This window comes from Pteronotus mesoamericanus, unplaced genomic scaffold (genome assembly GCF_021234165.1).
Source record: "Pteronotus mesoamericanus isolate MK-2021 breed Mesoamerican mustached bat unplaced genomic scaffold, CSHL_Meso_final contig_90, whole genome shotgun sequence".
NCBI lineage: Eukaryota > Metazoa > Chordata > Mammalia > Chiroptera > Mormoopidae > Pteronotus > Pteronotus mesoamericanus.
In genome coordinates, this window is record NW_026555277.1 from 381,100 (window position 1) to 397,807 (window position 16,708).

Below are 16,708 nucleotides of genomic sequence, written 5' to 3' on the forward strand. Positions count from 1 at the left end.
CTATCAATAGACAGCATCTTCAAAAGATACACATATGTTTATTTAATAATTATGTGTATAATGATTTCTTACTTCCTGCATTTCCCAAAAAGGTCAAGTAAAATAAATGCAGAGAATGGGATCCAGGACAAACTGGATCCACGGTGCAGCATGAACTCGGAACAGATGCCTCAGGAGACAGTAGCTCTTAGTTCAGGTCCCTGCAGCCCACGCCTTGAGCTCCCACGTCCTTACCAGGTGCCCTCGTCAGTGCTGAGCTGGAAGCTTTGGGGGGCTCGTCATCATCACTGGATTCTGTGGAGTCATCACTGCTGATCACTGCACAGAGGACAAAAACCCTTAGGGCCTCAGGGTGGGGCCAAGGAGCCCACGGACAGGAAAGCCCACGACAAGAGCACTAGAAAGACTTAGAAGCCAAGATAACTCAGGTCCCCCCGGTCTGTGCCCTAAGGTGTGTGACCTGCAGGCTCCTCCAGGTCCTGCACGGAAGGGGTGAGGTTCAGGCACAGAGGGCAGCTGTGCCCGTCCTGCAGCCCTTCTTACCCCACGGTCGCCCTGTCTCCCGCCCCCACCCTCTACCTCCGGTCCCCATCCCGCTTTCTACCTCAACTCCTATGTTCATTCTACCTCTTACCTCCACCCTCATTCTCCCTGTTACCGCCACCTTTACTCTACCTCTTCCTTCATTCTCACCTTACTTCTTCGCTTGCCTCTTGGCTCAGCCCATGTCCCCTCATTGGGCCTGTCTTCCTGGCGATGGTGTCTCTCCATATCTTTTTTCTCTTCATTGGTTTCTTTCTCTACCTCCTCTCAAAACTATTTTGGCTCTCATATTTTCCCTTTTAAAATCTTATTTTCTCTTTTCTTCATCTCCTAACGCCATACTTCATTCTCTTGCTTTAAAAATAGTCTCTCGGACGATAATACTTATTCCTGCAGTTTCTGTCTTTTGGTATTTTTCCCGGGAACCCCCTTCTGCTAAACTCACAGCTAAGGTGCTGGTTCCCTCCTCCCCCTCCTGCAGGCTGCAAGGTCGCCTGGATCTCTTGGATGGACCCCGATGACATGTCCCAGACCCTTGCCCCGGACCTGAGATTCACATCACACATCCTTTCAGCTGGTCTTACCTATTATGTCAGACACCCGGTTACCTGTAGTATTTGCTTGGGTTTGCCTTTCATCTTTTGAATTAAAAAATGAATTTTCTTTTTGTATATCCACCAGACACACAGAACAGGAATTTAGTTTGATTCTGGGGTGGGCTAGCTCTGCTCCTGGACCAAATTTTAATAAATAAGGAATTTCAAGTGTCTCTCCAAAGGGTCAGCTCACTGCCGTCAAGCCCCGCCCCCCCCTACCCCGGCCTCCCGCCGCGGGGAGCGCTCCCCGCCCGCTCCTTTCCTGCCACCTGGCTTCTCCTTCCCTTGTGCCTCTCTTAACTCTGGGGTTTTTAGTTTTTACTTTATTTTTTTACCTATTCTTCTTTGTTGATGATTTATTTTTGCTTTTCCAAAAATAAAAATCATAATTGCAGTAAGACATGCATGGCTAAAAATAGGTAAATCATAAATTTTGAATTGTTACAGAGGAAATATGCCTGATTAACTACCACTTTGGTTAAGGAATAGAAGGTTACTATCACCTGGAAGCCTCTTAGTGATGCCTGTCACCAACTGTCCGCACTGATCTTGCTCATGTTAACCCTCACTTTGACTTCTAACATCACAGATGATTAAGGGTGCCAGTTCTGAAATTTACATAAATTTGTATAAATGGAATCATGCCTTCTCTCTGTGTGTCATTTTGGTTGTAGGAATTAGACTTATTTTCTCAACATTATGTGTATTAGGTCATCTTTATTTGTTTTGCATATGTTTTCTCTGCTATGTAGTATTATATTATAGGAATTATCCATTAAAAAAACCATAGGAAGCCCTGGCTGCTGTGGCTCAGCTGATTGAGTACCAGCCTGCAAACCAAAGGGTTGCTGATTCGATTCCCAGTCAGGGCACAGACCTGGGTTTCGGGCCAGATCCCCAGTTGGGATTGAGTGAGGGGCAACCACACATTGATGCTTCTCTCCCTCTCTTTCTCTTCCCTTCCCCTCTTTCTACAAATAAATAGTAAAATCTGTGAAAAAGGAAAACCATTGGAAGATTACACCAAACTGTTTTCCAAAGTATATGCAAAGGCAGAGATTTAGTGGCGCGAGTTTGCCCAGTGGGAAGGTGCGCGAGGGGTGGGAAGACGTGGCCGCGGCGGTGTCCTTTCATCCCCACTGCGCAGTACGGGCCTGCTGCTGCGGGCCACAGGACAGTGCTGGGTTTTAAACAGTAGAGCCGCCTGACCTGGTTTGAATTTTTGAAAACCCATGGACCTGACGTGCAGAGAAAGGGCTGAGGGGAGCAAGGAGGAGGACGGAGCCCAGCAGCAGACCGTTCCTCTACTGAAGTGAGAAGCCATGGGGCCCGGGTTAGAGCGAGTGCGCTGGGGATGGAGGGAAACGGCCAGGCTGGGAGATTTCAAAGTTGACTTTGACAGAAGTGGCAAATGAACTCATGGTGTTTCAGTCCACCAAGTTGTGGGGCCCTTTCTAACTCAGCAGTAGATTAGTGGTACAGCCTTCACATAGACATGCCGGTTAGATCTTTGGGCACTTGGTCAAAATGAGCCCAGGTGACAGGTCTGGGCTGGAGATGTGCACTTAGAAACCAGCAGATCATAACTGGTGACTGAATCCACGGAGAGAGTGAGATGCCTGGAAAGGGGCCTGTTTTTATCTGAGAAGGGCTTCGGGGACATTTTGATCACTGTGGACAGCTTACTTTCTCAATGACGTTAGGAACAGACCCTTGTGCCTTCTTTCCTGTGACTGTTTCCTCACACCAGGCAATGCTCTGTCCTCTCTCTCTCTGCCTGGTCCACTCTACCAGCTGTGCATTCATTGTCCTTTACTCATTCTTGACATAGGTCTCTTTGTGCATTGGTCCATTTTTCTATTTACTTGTATTAATTTCCTTCTGTATCTTTCTCTCTTCATACTCATTTCTCCATACTTTTTATCAGTTTCCCCCAGGACTCAGCAGGGTCTAGGGTGATTCAAAGGAGGAACCCAGGACACAAGAAGGTGTCGAGAATGAAATCCTCCTTCTCTGTGTCCCCAGGTCTCCCCGCCTACTCTAGGCCTGATTTTTTAGGTTATCCCAACCCTGTTGTTTCCTGCTTTCTTCCATTCTATCCCTACTCCTTAATTAGTAATGAGACCCACATATTCCTCTGTATCAATTTTGGCTTTCCATATACTGTCCTGATCTCAAGCATTGAAATCATCCCTCAAATTCTTCCCCGGTGCTTCTGTTCCTGCATCAAGTCCCGCCCCCCCCTCCCCGTGCCACTTCATTTCTAAAGGTCCTCCACCTGGGCTTCCTCACTTGAAAGTCTAACCAGCAGCATCACCCATGACTTCCACGTTCCTGTTATAAATAACTTCTAAAAATGAAGTGCAACTTATTTCTTTTCACCATCTCCACGACATGGCAGTGTTTGGATTCCATGCCAATATATGTGAACTCTATCTCACTCTTGCACTTTGTTGTTTGGTGTCTCCCAGTCCACCTTCCCCATCGTCTCTCTGCAGGGACACCCCTCCATCGGAGAGCTGATCTCTCTGTCTCCCCGGCCTCTCCCACCTGTTAAAAGCAGCCAGAGGCTGTGCACAGGCTATGCGTCCTGGGTGGTATTAAGGTGGGTAGAAGGTGGTTAGTATGGGAGGACAAAGGAAAGCTTTTGCACTTGCAGAAAAACAAAGATACTTAGATCATTAAGGTAAGGTAGGCAATAGTTACTTTCTTCATTAGGGGCGATGGGCTGGGTGTCTCGCTTCTTGCATCTCCATTACGCCGTTGGATAGGTATTTGTCTGCAGGACTCAAATAAAAAACACAACAGCGGCCTTTCTCTGCCCTGTTACCATGTGATTGCACTTCACCAACTGCTCTTTCCTTCTCCTGTTCCTGCTATAGCCTGACTGCATATATTGCCACCTTCACCCATATGAACCTTCTCCCTGTGTTTTCTCTATGCCCCTCAGAAGTTCTCCCCCAAGCTCCCAAATCCACTCAGAACTCAAGTCCCACCTACCTTTCTCCTTTCCTCTTAGCAAATGAGAATCAGTTTTTATCTGTTTGCAATGACTTTGTTCAAGGCTTAGTTGGGTATCGGTGTTCCCCATACTCTTTTCTTGGTTACTTGCTTGGTGACCAATTTTATTTTGGATCTCTGAGGAGAGAGAGGAAATGAATTAGAGAGCTTCATCACAGCCCAGGGATATCATCTCAAATTTACAAATTTAGGAATTTTCAGCCTTCTGGTTACCCAGAACTCAGGGTCCTAGTCATGGTGAACAAGTTCAACACCATCCCTGGGACAGAAGAGAACCCCCAACAAGGGAGTCCTTTTATTTCCCACACAGAAAGAAGCCACCCAAATGTCAGTATAAAGGCATCATGGAAGTATCCTGAGCCTGTTAGTTATGTAAAAATCAATACATGATGGCTGAGAAAGCATGTATCAAGTAATGGAAGTGAAATGTGTTTTCTGAGATTAAACCCTTGCTCAACGTATCATTGGCAAATATGTTCTCCCATAGAGTCAGTTCCCTTTTCATTTTGATGATGGTTTCTTTAGCCATGCAAAAGTTTTTAAATATGATAGAGTCCCATTTATTTTTTTCCATTATTTTCCTTGCCCTAGAGGACATATTGGCAAAAATATTGCTACATGAAATATCTGAGATTTTATTGCTTGTGTTTTCTACTAAGATTTGTATGGTATCGTGACTTGTAAGTCTTTTCCATGTTGAGTTTATTCTGGAGTATGATGTAAGTTGGCAGTCTAGTTTCATGTTTTTGCATGTACAATTCCAGTTCTCCCAACATCATCTATTGAGGAGGCTATCTTTACTCCATTGGATGTTTGTGCCCTCTTTGTCAAATGTTTATTGACCACAGAGACATGGGTTTATCTCTGGGCTTTCTATTCTGTTTTATTGATCTACTTGTCTGTTCTTATGCCACTACCAGATTGTTTAGTTACAGTGGCCTTGTAGAGTAGCTTGATACCAGGTATTGTGATCCCTCCAACTTTGCTCTTCTTTCTCAAGATTTTTGAGCCTATTTGGGTTCTTTTTTGGTTCCATGCAAATTTTTTAGTATTTGTGTTAGATCTGTGAAATATTCCATTCATACAGAACTCATATGACTCAACACCAGGAAGGCAAACAATCCAATTTAAAAAATGGTCAGAGGACTTGAATGGACACTTCCCCAAAGAGGACATACAGGTGGCCCATATGAAAAAATGCTCAGCATCACTAGCCATCGTAAAGGTGCAAATTAAAACCTCAATGATCAGAATGGCTCTCATTAATAAATCAACAAACAACAAGTGTTGGTGAGGATGTGGAGAAACGGGAACCCTAGTGCACTTTTAGTGGGAATGCAGACTGGTGCAGCAACTGTGGAAAACAGTATGGAATTTCCTCAAAAAACTAAAAATGGAACTGCCTTTTGACCCAGCAGTTCCACTGCTGGGAATATACCCTAAGAATCCTGAAATACCAATTCAAAAGGATGCATGAACCCCTATGTTCATAGCAGTGTTATTTACAATAGGCAAGATTTGTAAACTGCCTAAATGCCCATCAGTTGATGAGTGTATTAAAAAACTGTGATACATTTACACAATGGAATACTATGCAGCAGAAGAAAAGGAACTCCTACCTTTTGTGGCAGCATGGACGGAACTGGAGACTACTATGCTAAGTGAAATAAGCCAGTCATTGGAAGTCAAATGCCATATTATCTCACTTATAAGAGAAATCTAATGAACAAAATGGAACCAGAGCATAGAATCATGGAATAAACTGATAGCTATAAGAGTGGAGGATGGAGGTGGGGATGGTTTGAAAGAAGGTGAAGAGAGTAGTCAAAGAACATGTATGAAGGACATAGACAATGGGGTGGGGAATGACCATGGAAGTTGGGTGTGGGCTGGGTGGAGACAGGTGAAGGGGGTAAAAATAGGGAAACTGTAATAGCATAAGCAATAAAAAAGAAATGTGTTTTCTGACATGTTGAAACTATAAGAAAAAAAACAGGAACTTCCTCAGTATAGAAGTAAGATCCTGTAAGTGTCCAAATATGTAAAAGAGAAAGTTCAAGAGCTTTAAATTTTTGGCCAGGCAAGAGAATGATGCAATTAATTGGGTCAGGTGGATGCACTTCCCAAAGATACATTAGAGGTCACAGGAGGAACTAGAAAAATACATGCTGGGGCATGGGCAAATATCAGGAATAAAGGTAGGTCCTGGCTGGAATGGCTCAATAAATTAATCTCCAGCCTGAAAAACAAAGGGTCACTGGTTTGATTCCCAGTCAGGGTACAAGCCGGGTTGTGGGCCAGGTCCCCAGTAGGGGACGTGCGAGAGGCAACCACACATTGATGTTTCTTTCCCTCTCTTTCTTCCGCCCTTCACCTCTGTCTAAAAATAAAATAAATAAAATCTTTTTAAAAAAATGAAGGACATGCTTTGAAGCTACAAACAAGGAGTGCATATTGCAATGCTGAAGGATGTTCCCAAGATGCCTGGACCAGGGACCCAGGAGGCTGCCCAGGAGAGGAGGCCAGGAACCAGCAAAGGAGCCTTGTAAGTAGGTGATCCAGTAAGTGCGTGTTGGGGGGGAAGGCGGGAGGGAATAAACCAAAAAGCCTGGGGATGGGTATATTAGGAGAAAGAGACTAGGCTGCTGGTGGGCCCCCACTGCCTAGGGGTGGTGGCAGAGGTACCTGCTGGGACAATACACCAGTACTTATAAAACTACAAACCTGTAATAGTATCTTTTTAATGTCTAGTAAATAAACTTCAAATTACTTAGCATTGGATGCCAGACCTTCCAAAATCTTTTTCAAATTTATCCTTTTTTTTACATTTTATTTTTAAATATATTTTATTGATTATGCTATTAGAGTTGTCTCATTTTTTTCTCCCCTTTATTCCCCTCCACCCTGCACCCTTCCTCCTACCAGCATTCCACCCCCCTTACTTCATGTCCATGGGTTGTACATATAAATTCTTTGGCTTCTCCATTTCCTATACTATTCTTAACCTCCCCCTGTCTATTTTGAACCTGCCATTTATGCTTCTTATTCCCCACACTTTTTCCCTCATTCTCTTACATCCCACTCCCCTCTGATCTCCATGTCTGTGATCCTGTTCCTGTTCTAGTTGTTTGCTTAGTTTGTTTTTGTTTTTGTTTTATAGGCTCAGTTGTTGATAGTTGTGAGTTTGTTGTTGTTTCACTGTTCATAGTTTTGATTTTCTTCTTTCTCTTTGATAAGTCCCTTTAACATTTCATATAATAAGGGCTTGGTGAGGATGAACTCCTTTAACTTTACCTTATCTGGGAAGCACTTTACCTGCCCTTCCAGTCTCAATGACAGCTTTGCTGCACAAAGTGATCTTGGATGTAGGTCCTTTCCTTTCATGACTTGGAATATTTCTTCCCAGCCCCTTCTTGCCTCTAAGGTTTCTTTGAAATCAGCTGATAGTCTTATGGAAACTCCTTTGTAGATAACTCTCTCTCTCTTTTTCTCTTGCTGTTTTTAAGATTCTCTCCTTATCTTTAATCTTAGGTAATGTAATTATGATGTGCTTTGGTGTGTGCTTCCTTGGGTGCAATTTCTTTGGGACTCTCTGAGCTCCCTGGACTTCCCAGAAGTCTATTTCCCTTGCCAGATTGGGGAAGTTCTCCTTCATTATTTTTTCAACTAAGTTTTCAATTTCTTGCTCTTCCTCTTCTCCTTCTGACACCCCTATGATTTGGATGTTGGAACATTTAAAGTTGTCCTGGAGGTTCCTAAGCCTCTCCTCATTTTTTTGAATTCTTGTTTCTTCATTCTGTTCAGGTTGAATGTTTATTTCTTCCTTCTGCTCCAAATCATTGATTTCAGTCCAGGTTTCCTTCCCTTCACTGTTGTTTCCCTGTATATTTTGCTTCCCTTCACTTTGTATAATTTCCCTTTGCATAGCCTTCACTTTTCCCTCTGTTTTGCAAACCATACTCAGTCATTTCTGTGAGCATCCTGATTACCAATGTTTTGAACTCTACCTCTCATAGGCTGGCTATCTCCTCGTCACTTAGTTCTATTTTTGGAGTTTGGATCTGTTCTTTGATTTGGGTCATATTTCTTTGTCTTGGCACACCTGTTACATTGTAGGGGGCAGAGCCTTAGATATTCCATGGGACAGAGGGGCGGAGGGGAGACAACTCACATTGTTGTGTTGTCACACTGTATGTGGGGGAAGGGCCAGAGAGGGAACAAAGCCACTTGCTCAGTTCCCAGCAAGCTTTCAGTCACTTCTCCCAATACCCACAAGGAAACTGGGCTCTTCTGGTGTTGATTCTGGGGTGGGTGGGTTTGTGTACCCTCTAGGACCCTATGGGTCACTCAAATGAACACTCTTGTGAGGTTGAGACTTTATCCCACTGCAGCAACCCCCACCAGTTTTTACAGCCAGAGGTTTGGGAGCTTTCTTTTCCCTTGCTGGAACCCTCGGTCATACTGTCTGTTTCTCTTCCCTGTTGTTCCTTCTGGTTTATCAGCATGCAAATGTGGGACCACCTGCAGCTGTCTCACCCACCCAGTCCTCCAGCCAATGCTTGCCAGCCGTCCATGTGTCCTCTCTCCTCGGCTGCCTATCTCTGGCCTTCCTACCAGATTGGATGAATCTTTCTTCTTTAACTCCTTGGTTGTTGGACTTCCATACAGGTTGATTTTCTGGCAGTTTTGGTTTTTTTTGTTTTTATATTGGTTGTTGTTCTTCTTTTAGTTGTGCAAGGAGGCAAAGTATATCTACCTATGCCGCCATCTTGGCTGGACATTTTATTTTATTTTTTAATTGTTCAATTACAATTGTCTCCAATTTTCTCTCACCACTCCCCTCCACCCCACTGATCCCCACATTCCACCCTCAATCCGACCCCCTTTGGCTTTGTCCATGTGTCCTTTATACATGTTCCTTGATGACCTTTCCCTATTTACCCCCATTATCCCTCTCCCCCATCCACTCTGGTTACTCTCAATTTATTCGATATTTCAATGTCTCTGGTTATATTTTGCTTCCTTGTTTGTTTTCTTGATTAAGTTCCACTTACAGGTTTTTCAGATTTATCTTGTTTCAATCAACTCCCACAATCTGCTACCTACTCCAAGAGCAAACTTGCTGTCCTTGTGTTACTAACACATGGGCCCCTTTCACATTCCATGCCTTTTCCTGTAGCACCTGCCTTCCTCAGTTCATATAGGTATTTTTCTTGGGAATTCTCCATTGTTATTTGGAGACCTTGGTTGATACCAGACTGTGTTGGAATAAAAACATTTTCAGGCAAGCCAAAACAAATTTATTGGAAGATACTTTCTTTCCTGACTACCAATTAGAAACTATAAACCATGAGTCTCAGGAAAAAGGAGTGACACAGTCCCTTTTGTATAGTGTTAAAAAAAGTCTCTGGTAAGATTATCTGATAAGTGTTTGTTTCACCCCTTGTGGAGAAAGACCTAATACAACCACGTCCCTTCTTTAAGAGCAAGTTTTCCCTTGAGTTAACTTTCTTGTGCATTACTCTGGAAACCTGATGAAGGTGGGCTCTCTTGCATGTTACTAGGCCAATATTTGCTTAGGGTAAAAAATGGCTTGTGACTGTACATACGTAGGTGCAGATGGCCTGAGAGAGACTCTACATGAACTTGAGATATGTTTGGCCTCCCTTCACCATGGTGACTCTTGTATCTTGACTGTCCCTCGTGGGGTCCCTGAAAGCTATAACTACAGAGTTGTTACATGAAACATTGACTGCCTTGAGCGTAGTGTTGCTAAGCCAATGCGAATTTTTCCCCCAAACTAAACTTTCACTTGAGACAGGTAGTAATCAATTTTGTGGACTGCTATGTGGACCACAACAAAGGGTCCCACAGAGGAAGATCAACTGATGTTTTCCAATTGGGATGTTATGTTTCCTGTCATTTATCCTTCTAACTAAATCTGATGCCACTGTGGCTTTGGTTATCCTGTGAGTCTAGATGCCTAGTTAAGCAGACCTTCAGGTGGGTATTGCACTGAAGCCATTGGATCATAAGTTTTGAGAAGCTCATGACATGTTTGTTTCTTAACTCCTGTCGCCCCACTGCTCAACACTGTGTGTGGTACACAGTAGAAGATCAGTATGTACTTGTTAAAAAAAAAAATGGCCCTAGACATCAAAAGGTAGGTAATAAGCCTAATTACCTTTTTCAAAGCTTGTACAGATGTGAGTTAAATCAGGGTATTCCTGCATGTTGGCCTGGCTGAACAGTGTTTCCAGAAGTGGCAGGTCAAATGTCTTCTCCAGTTCATTAAGAACGTTGTACACCACTCTCCGTACAGGGACCAAGTTTCTACAAGATTCTTGACAATCCTTAAAGAACATTGAAGGGAGAAAAATGTAAATATACCTTTCCAAGTTATATAAGAGCCCTGGAAAGTGATTTTATGTATAATGATTTACAATATTCCTATATGTGTATTTTCTCATGTGAAGCCTAAAATCTATATATTTGTATGACTACTAAGTGAAACAAGTAGACCCTTCCTCCCTGAACATATCCATCTGTGAATCTGATCTGATCTCCTCACCCTCTTTTACATTAGAGAGAGGGAGGAGCCATTCTGAAGAATAAAGGTGGCTTCAAAGTTAAATGACATTTGGCCGTTAAAGAGCCTGGCCAAATATTTTAGGAATAGACTTAGCAGGTGCTATTCCATAGAGTGGACAACCTCATCCTTTCCCCAGGACTGGCTTGTCCTGGAAGGGCTCAAGGGAGCCAATAACAATTCTTCCTTTTCATGAACCTGGCCATTGAGAAAGCCAAGTGATAAGGAAATAGAAGATTTGTATTTCTATATCTTCACTTATGTCTTTTGATAAAATTAACCTAAGTTCCAAGACTCCAGAAATAGCAAAACAAAAAAAAGGAAAGCAAACTGAAAACTGTTGGAGAAAGAATAGCAAGTATCTACTTCCTTATTTGTCCAACATGATATTAATTCTCTGTGGGTTTTAATCTCCTCAGATATAATTATTTAAATTGATGTTCATTGAAATAAAATGTGTGAATTATTATTTCATTAAATGAAATCATTAAACTTATTCACCCATCATTAAAATTCCTTTTAATTCCTCTTTTATGCTATATTGCCTATATAACTCCTACAAGAATTATACATCTTGAAGCCTACCAGCTTCAGATACAGCCTATCTCTCAGGGTTATTCAGCAACTCCAGTGGGCACCATGGAGCCCCATTCCTTCAGTCTGGAGCTGGACTGTCTCAGGTGATGCCCTGCTTCTCTTCTCCCTTTTTACCGTATAGGAAAACTTACAGCAGTACTCAAGGAGGTCCCCCCTGAGGAGGCACCTCAGTTGGCTAATGGTTCCCTGATGTTCAATTCCAGGATATCAAAGCATAACTTGTTGGTGCCCATTTACCACATTATGACATAATAAACCTCACTTACTTCATATACTTTATCAGTGATGAATCCACGGTCACGAAGGACTTCAAGGAAAGGAAATGACTTTTTTATTGCATTTGAAATCTCAATCTTATGTCTTTTGAAGTGCCTGAGTGCAGTCTCACAGAGAGGCCTGTTGTTTATGTTCTGGTCTTTTGCAGACATCCTAGAGAGAAAGGATACCATGATAAAATGGTCATCAAGGTTCCAAGATGTTGTGGAGACCATATATTTTATAGATAGAAGTTAGGTTGTGAAGAAACAACATGTAAAATAAGTGATCTTGAGTAGAGCCTGGAATAAATGGAACTGAAGCAATAGATTATGATGTAATTGAAAACCCAGACATCTCAGATTGAAACCGGTGGTGATTATTAGCATATATTGAGTTTGCCAAGAAGTTCATTTGGTTTTTAAAATAAAAATATAAGACACATTTTTCATTTTTACCAATAACTTTACTGAACAACACATTCTCTATTTTGTTCCACTACCTTGTAACTATATTTCAGACAACTTCATAATTCCATCTTCCCAAACCTTGCCTTTTTGAGGAAAAAACTCTTCCAGGTGTTTTTGCAGTCTTCCAGGGAATTGTAATTTTTCCCATTAACAGAATTTCGTAAAGGCTGAAATAAATGGAAATCCAAAAGTGCAATGTCTGGTGAATACAGCAGATGAATCAGAACTTTCCAGCCAAACTGTAGATGTTTTTGCCTGGTCAGCAAAGACACATGTGGTCCAGAGTTATCCTGATGGAAGGTTATGCATTCTCTGTTGACTAATTCCAGACCATTCTCATCGAGAGCTGCTTCTAGTTGGCCTAACTGAGAGCACTACTTGTTAAAACTAGTTGTTTGGTTTTTCTGGAAGGAGTTCATAAAAGAGTACTGAGTCCTATCCAATCTTACCATATATGCAACATCACGTTTTTTGGATGAAGACCAGCCCATGGTGCGGTTGGTGATGGTTCATTTCACTTGCCCCATGATCTCTTCCATTTCACGTTACTGTAATGTACCCACTTTTCATCTCCCATCACAATTTGTTTTTAAAAACAGAATGTTTTTGTTACATTTAAGAAGAGGCTTGTATGCAGAAAGATGGTCAAGAATGTTTCTATTTGCTTATGTGGAACCCAAACATCAAAGCTGTTAACATAACCAAACTAGTACAAATGATTTCAGTGCTTGATTTGGATATTTTGAGTATGTCAGCTATCTCCCGCATGGTATAACATTGGTGGTTCTCAATTAATATCTCATTTTGACCACTATCAACTTCAACTGGTCTATCCAACTGTGGGGCATCATCCAGCGAGAAATCTCCAGCATTAAACTTCAAAATCACTTTTGACATGTTCAATCAGTCAAGCACCTTCTCCATACACTACACAAATCTTTTTTTGCATTTCAGTTTGGTTTTTACCTTACTTGAAATAATAAAGCGTAATATGCCAAAAATGTTGTAATTTTCTTCCACCCTCAATATTAAAACAGCTCCACAAAAATTTACAAAATTTGATTGTTTTTCCAGAGCAAAAAACATATCTTTATAATGGAGATGCTTGGTGGCCAGTCTGTTAACCAACATTTGTCACCCTTGAATGTGTCACTCTGATCCATTTTCCATAACACTGCAGTTGCGAGTGCAGGGAAGGCCCTGCAGCAAGTCCACTGTAGTGAGAATCAGGTCCAGTAGCAGCAGAAACTAATTGGTTTAATGTTCAGGTTTTTTTCACACTTCCAGAACTAACCTCATCATGTCCTCTCAGAGATGACAGCCCCAGCAGGCTGGTACAAGTTCTTTAGATTTTGTGTTCCTAAAACACATACCAGTCTAGCCAAACCCTTTCCACAGACACTAAGTCTTACTTCCAATGAACCTCTCTTCTAATATCAACTCCTTCTATCTTTCACTCAGCCCTAGCGATGCTCTCTGCTTCCAGAATTTATTATCTCTGTATCCCTTTTCTGTTCTCCAATACCTAGTTAATAATTCCTTTTTTAAGTATATTTTATTGATTATGTTATTACAGCTGTCCCAATATCCCCCATTTGTCCCCTCCACCCAGTACCCCCCATTACCTCCAGCAATCCACCCCCTTAGTTCATGTCCATGGGTTGTTCATATAAGTTCTTTGGAGTCTCCATTTCCTATACTATTCTTAACATCTCCCTGTCTATTTTGTGCCTACCATTTATGCTTTTTAATCTCTGCACCTTTTCCCCCACTTTCCGCCTTCTCCTTCCCAGCTGATAACTTTCTAAATGATCTCCATACCTATGATTCTGTTCCTGTTCTGATTGCTTGATAAGTTTTTTTTTATTTTTAGATTCAGTCATTGATAGTTGTGAATTTGTTGCCATTTTAATGTTCATAGTTTTGATCTTCTTTTTCTTTATAATTTTCCTTTTAACATTGCATGTGATAATGGCTTAGTGATGATGAACTCCTTTAGCTTTACCTTGTCTGGGAAGCACTTGATCTGCCCTTCTATTCTAAATTATTGCTTTGCTGATTAGAGTAATCTAGGTTATAGGTCCTTGCTTTTCATCACTTTGAATACTTCTTGTCAGTCTCTTCTTGCCTGCAAAGTTTCTTTTGAGAAATCAGCTGACCTTCTTATGGGAATTCCTTTTTAGGTAACTCCTTTTCTCTTGCTGCTTTTAATATTCTCTTTATCTTTAACCTTTGGCATTTTAATTATGATGTGTCTTGGTGTGGTCCTCTTATGTCCAACTTGTCTGGGATTCTCTGTGATTCCTGGACTTGTATGTCCATTTCCTTCACCAAATTAAGGAATTTTTCTTTCATTATTTTTTAAAATAATTTTTCAATTTCTTGCTTTTCCTTTTCTACTTCTGGCATTATGACTTGGATGTTGACCTATTTAGAGATGTCCCAGAGTCTTCTTATATTATCTTCGTTTTTTGTGGGTTTTTTTTAAGTTTTTCTTTCTGTTCTGGTTGAATATTTATTTCTTCCTTATGTTTCAAATCATTGATTTGAATCCCAGCTTCCTTTTCTTTCTTGTTGGTTCCCTGTAGATTTTTCTTTACTTCATGTTGTGTAACCTTCATTGCTTCCTTCATATATTTGCCATACTCAATGAGTTCTTTGAACATCCTGATCACCAGTGTTTTGAATTCTGCATCTGATAGGTTGGCTATTGTTTAGTCCATTTCACTTAGTTCTTCTTCTGGGGTTTTGTTTTGTTCTTTCAATTGGGCAATATTTCTTTGTCTCCTCAATTTGGCAGCCTCCTTGTGTTTGTTTCTGTGTATTAGGCAGAGCTGATTTGACTCCCAGTCTTAGTAGCATGGCCTATGTTGAAAAGGCACCCGTAAATTGTGTGGGATGGAACATTATGTATTTGTTGGGGGAGGAGGGGGCACTACCCACTCCACTGCTTTTGGGCTCTGTGTAGGGGGAGGGCTCAGAGAGGGGACTGTGCCGCCAGCTGGTTTCTGGAGGTTTCTTGTGCACTTTCCCCATTTCCAGTCACTTAACTTTCTCCATGTATGTGACTGGTGCCCTTCCAGCTGTTGCCCTGGTGTTGAATCCCAGAGTGGGTGGGTTTGTGTGCATTTTAAGACCATGCAGGCCCTTTAAGTGGACTTTCCTGAAAATCTGGCAGTTTTTTTACCTCCCCAACCCCTACTAGTTTTTACAGCCAGAAATTATGGGGACTTATCTTCTTCATGCTGGAACCATAGGTTGTGTGGTCTGGCTGGAGCTGGGATCACTCACTCCCAAGGTATCCCTCCCAATTTTTATCCACCACACGAGAATATGGGCACACCAACACCCAATCTGCCAACACCACCGCTGCTTCTCCATGCCACACCATACCTCTCTGCCCCTCTCCCCATCTCTTCCCCTCCTACCCATCTAGATGAATATGGCTTCTTTAAATCCTTTGTTGTTAGAGTTCCACACAATTTAATTTTCTGACAGTTTTGGGTGTTATCTGTTTTGAGATTTAGTTGAAACTCTTTTTATGGTTGCAATCTTGACCAAAAGCCCTTGATAAGTATTTTTAAATGCATGCTGATATGACAGCTATCACAATACAATCTAAAACAAATTGTTTTTAATGAAGTTAAAGACAACTATGTGCTACTAGAGTCAGCCTGTAGAGAAAACCAAACAAACTTTTTGGCCCCGTGCAACAAAGGACAACAATGTCATAAGAGATGGAAAGAAGAAATTGGAAATACTATAAGGTAAATGTGCTACAGGTGAAGTGGCATAAATTGTATATTGTGAAATCCAGACAGCTACAAAAACATGCTAAAAGAAGTGCATCTCACACCTGTTAGAATGGCTATTATCAAAAAGACAAAAAACTAGTATAGATGAGGATGAGGAGAAAACAGAATCATTGTGATCTGTTAGAGGAAATGTAAATTGGTGCAGACACTATGAAAAATAGTATGGATTTTTCTCCAAAAATTAAAAATAGAACTACCATATGATCTACCAATTCCACTTTTGGGTATTTATTTTTTAAGAAAATTAAAACACTAGCTTGAAAAGATATATGCACCACTGTATATTGTAGCATTATTTAAAATAGCCAAGATATGGAAACAAACCAAGTGTTCATTGATGGATGAGTGAATAAAGAAAATGTGGTATATGTATACAATGGAATATTATTAAGCTGTCAAAAATAATGAATACTTGGCCATTTGCAACAACATGAAAGAACTTCAGGAGCATTATGGTAAGTGAAATAAGTCAGAGGAAGATAAATGCACGTGATTTCACTATCTGTGGAATACAAAACAAAAACTAACAAAAGAAAAAAAAAGAAACACATAGATACAGAAATCAGAATGGTGGTTGCCAAAGGTAGGGGATAAGGAGCAGAGAAAATTGGTGAGGTTGGTGAAGGGGTACACACTTCCAGTTATAAAAGAAATAAGTCATGAGGATGGAATAAACAGCACAGAAACTATAGATAATAATACTGGATTGCATATTTTAAAGTTGCTAGGAGAACAGCTCTTATAAATTATAACCACAAGAAAAAATTTTGTGTAACTATGTCTGGTGATGGATGTTAGCTTGACTTATTCTGTTGATCATTT

General features: G+C 41.2%; 1 protein-coding gene across 1 annotated transcript; it reads right to left on the reverse strand.

Annotated features, from left to right (window-relative positions):
- Positions 1-2,199: 2,199 nt before the first annotated feature.
- Positions 2,200-11,795, reverse strand: LOC129080575 (nuclear body protein SP140-like protein). The gene is made up of 4 exons (XM_054586111.1): positions 11,613-11,795; positions 10,345-10,513; positions 4,140-4,277; positions 2,200-2,396 (listed from the first exon to the last, which is right to left on the reverse strand). Exons 1-4 carry the CDS (start codon positions 11,793-11,795, stop codon positions 2,200-2,202), a joined length of 687 nt encoding a protein of 228 aa, XP_054442086.1.
- Between the last annotated feature and the right edge of the window lie 4,913 nt (positions 11,796-16,708).

Bases quoted from the DNA above. Each gene is read 5' to 3' on its own strand.
- LOC129080575 (XM_054586111.1), bottom strand. From the start codon at position 11,795: ATGGTATCCTTTCTCTCTAGGATGTCTGCAAAAGACCAGAACATAAAC. The intron at 4,278-10,344 runs GTAATTAGGCTT...CTCTCTCCTCAG, and splicing joins CTGTACAAGCTTTGAAAAAG to AGATCCAAAATAAAATTGGT. The intron at 2,397-4,139 runs GTAGGTGGGACT...TGCTCCCCTCAG, and splicing joins GCTAAGAGGAAAGGAGAAAG to CCCTTTCTCTGCACGTCAGG.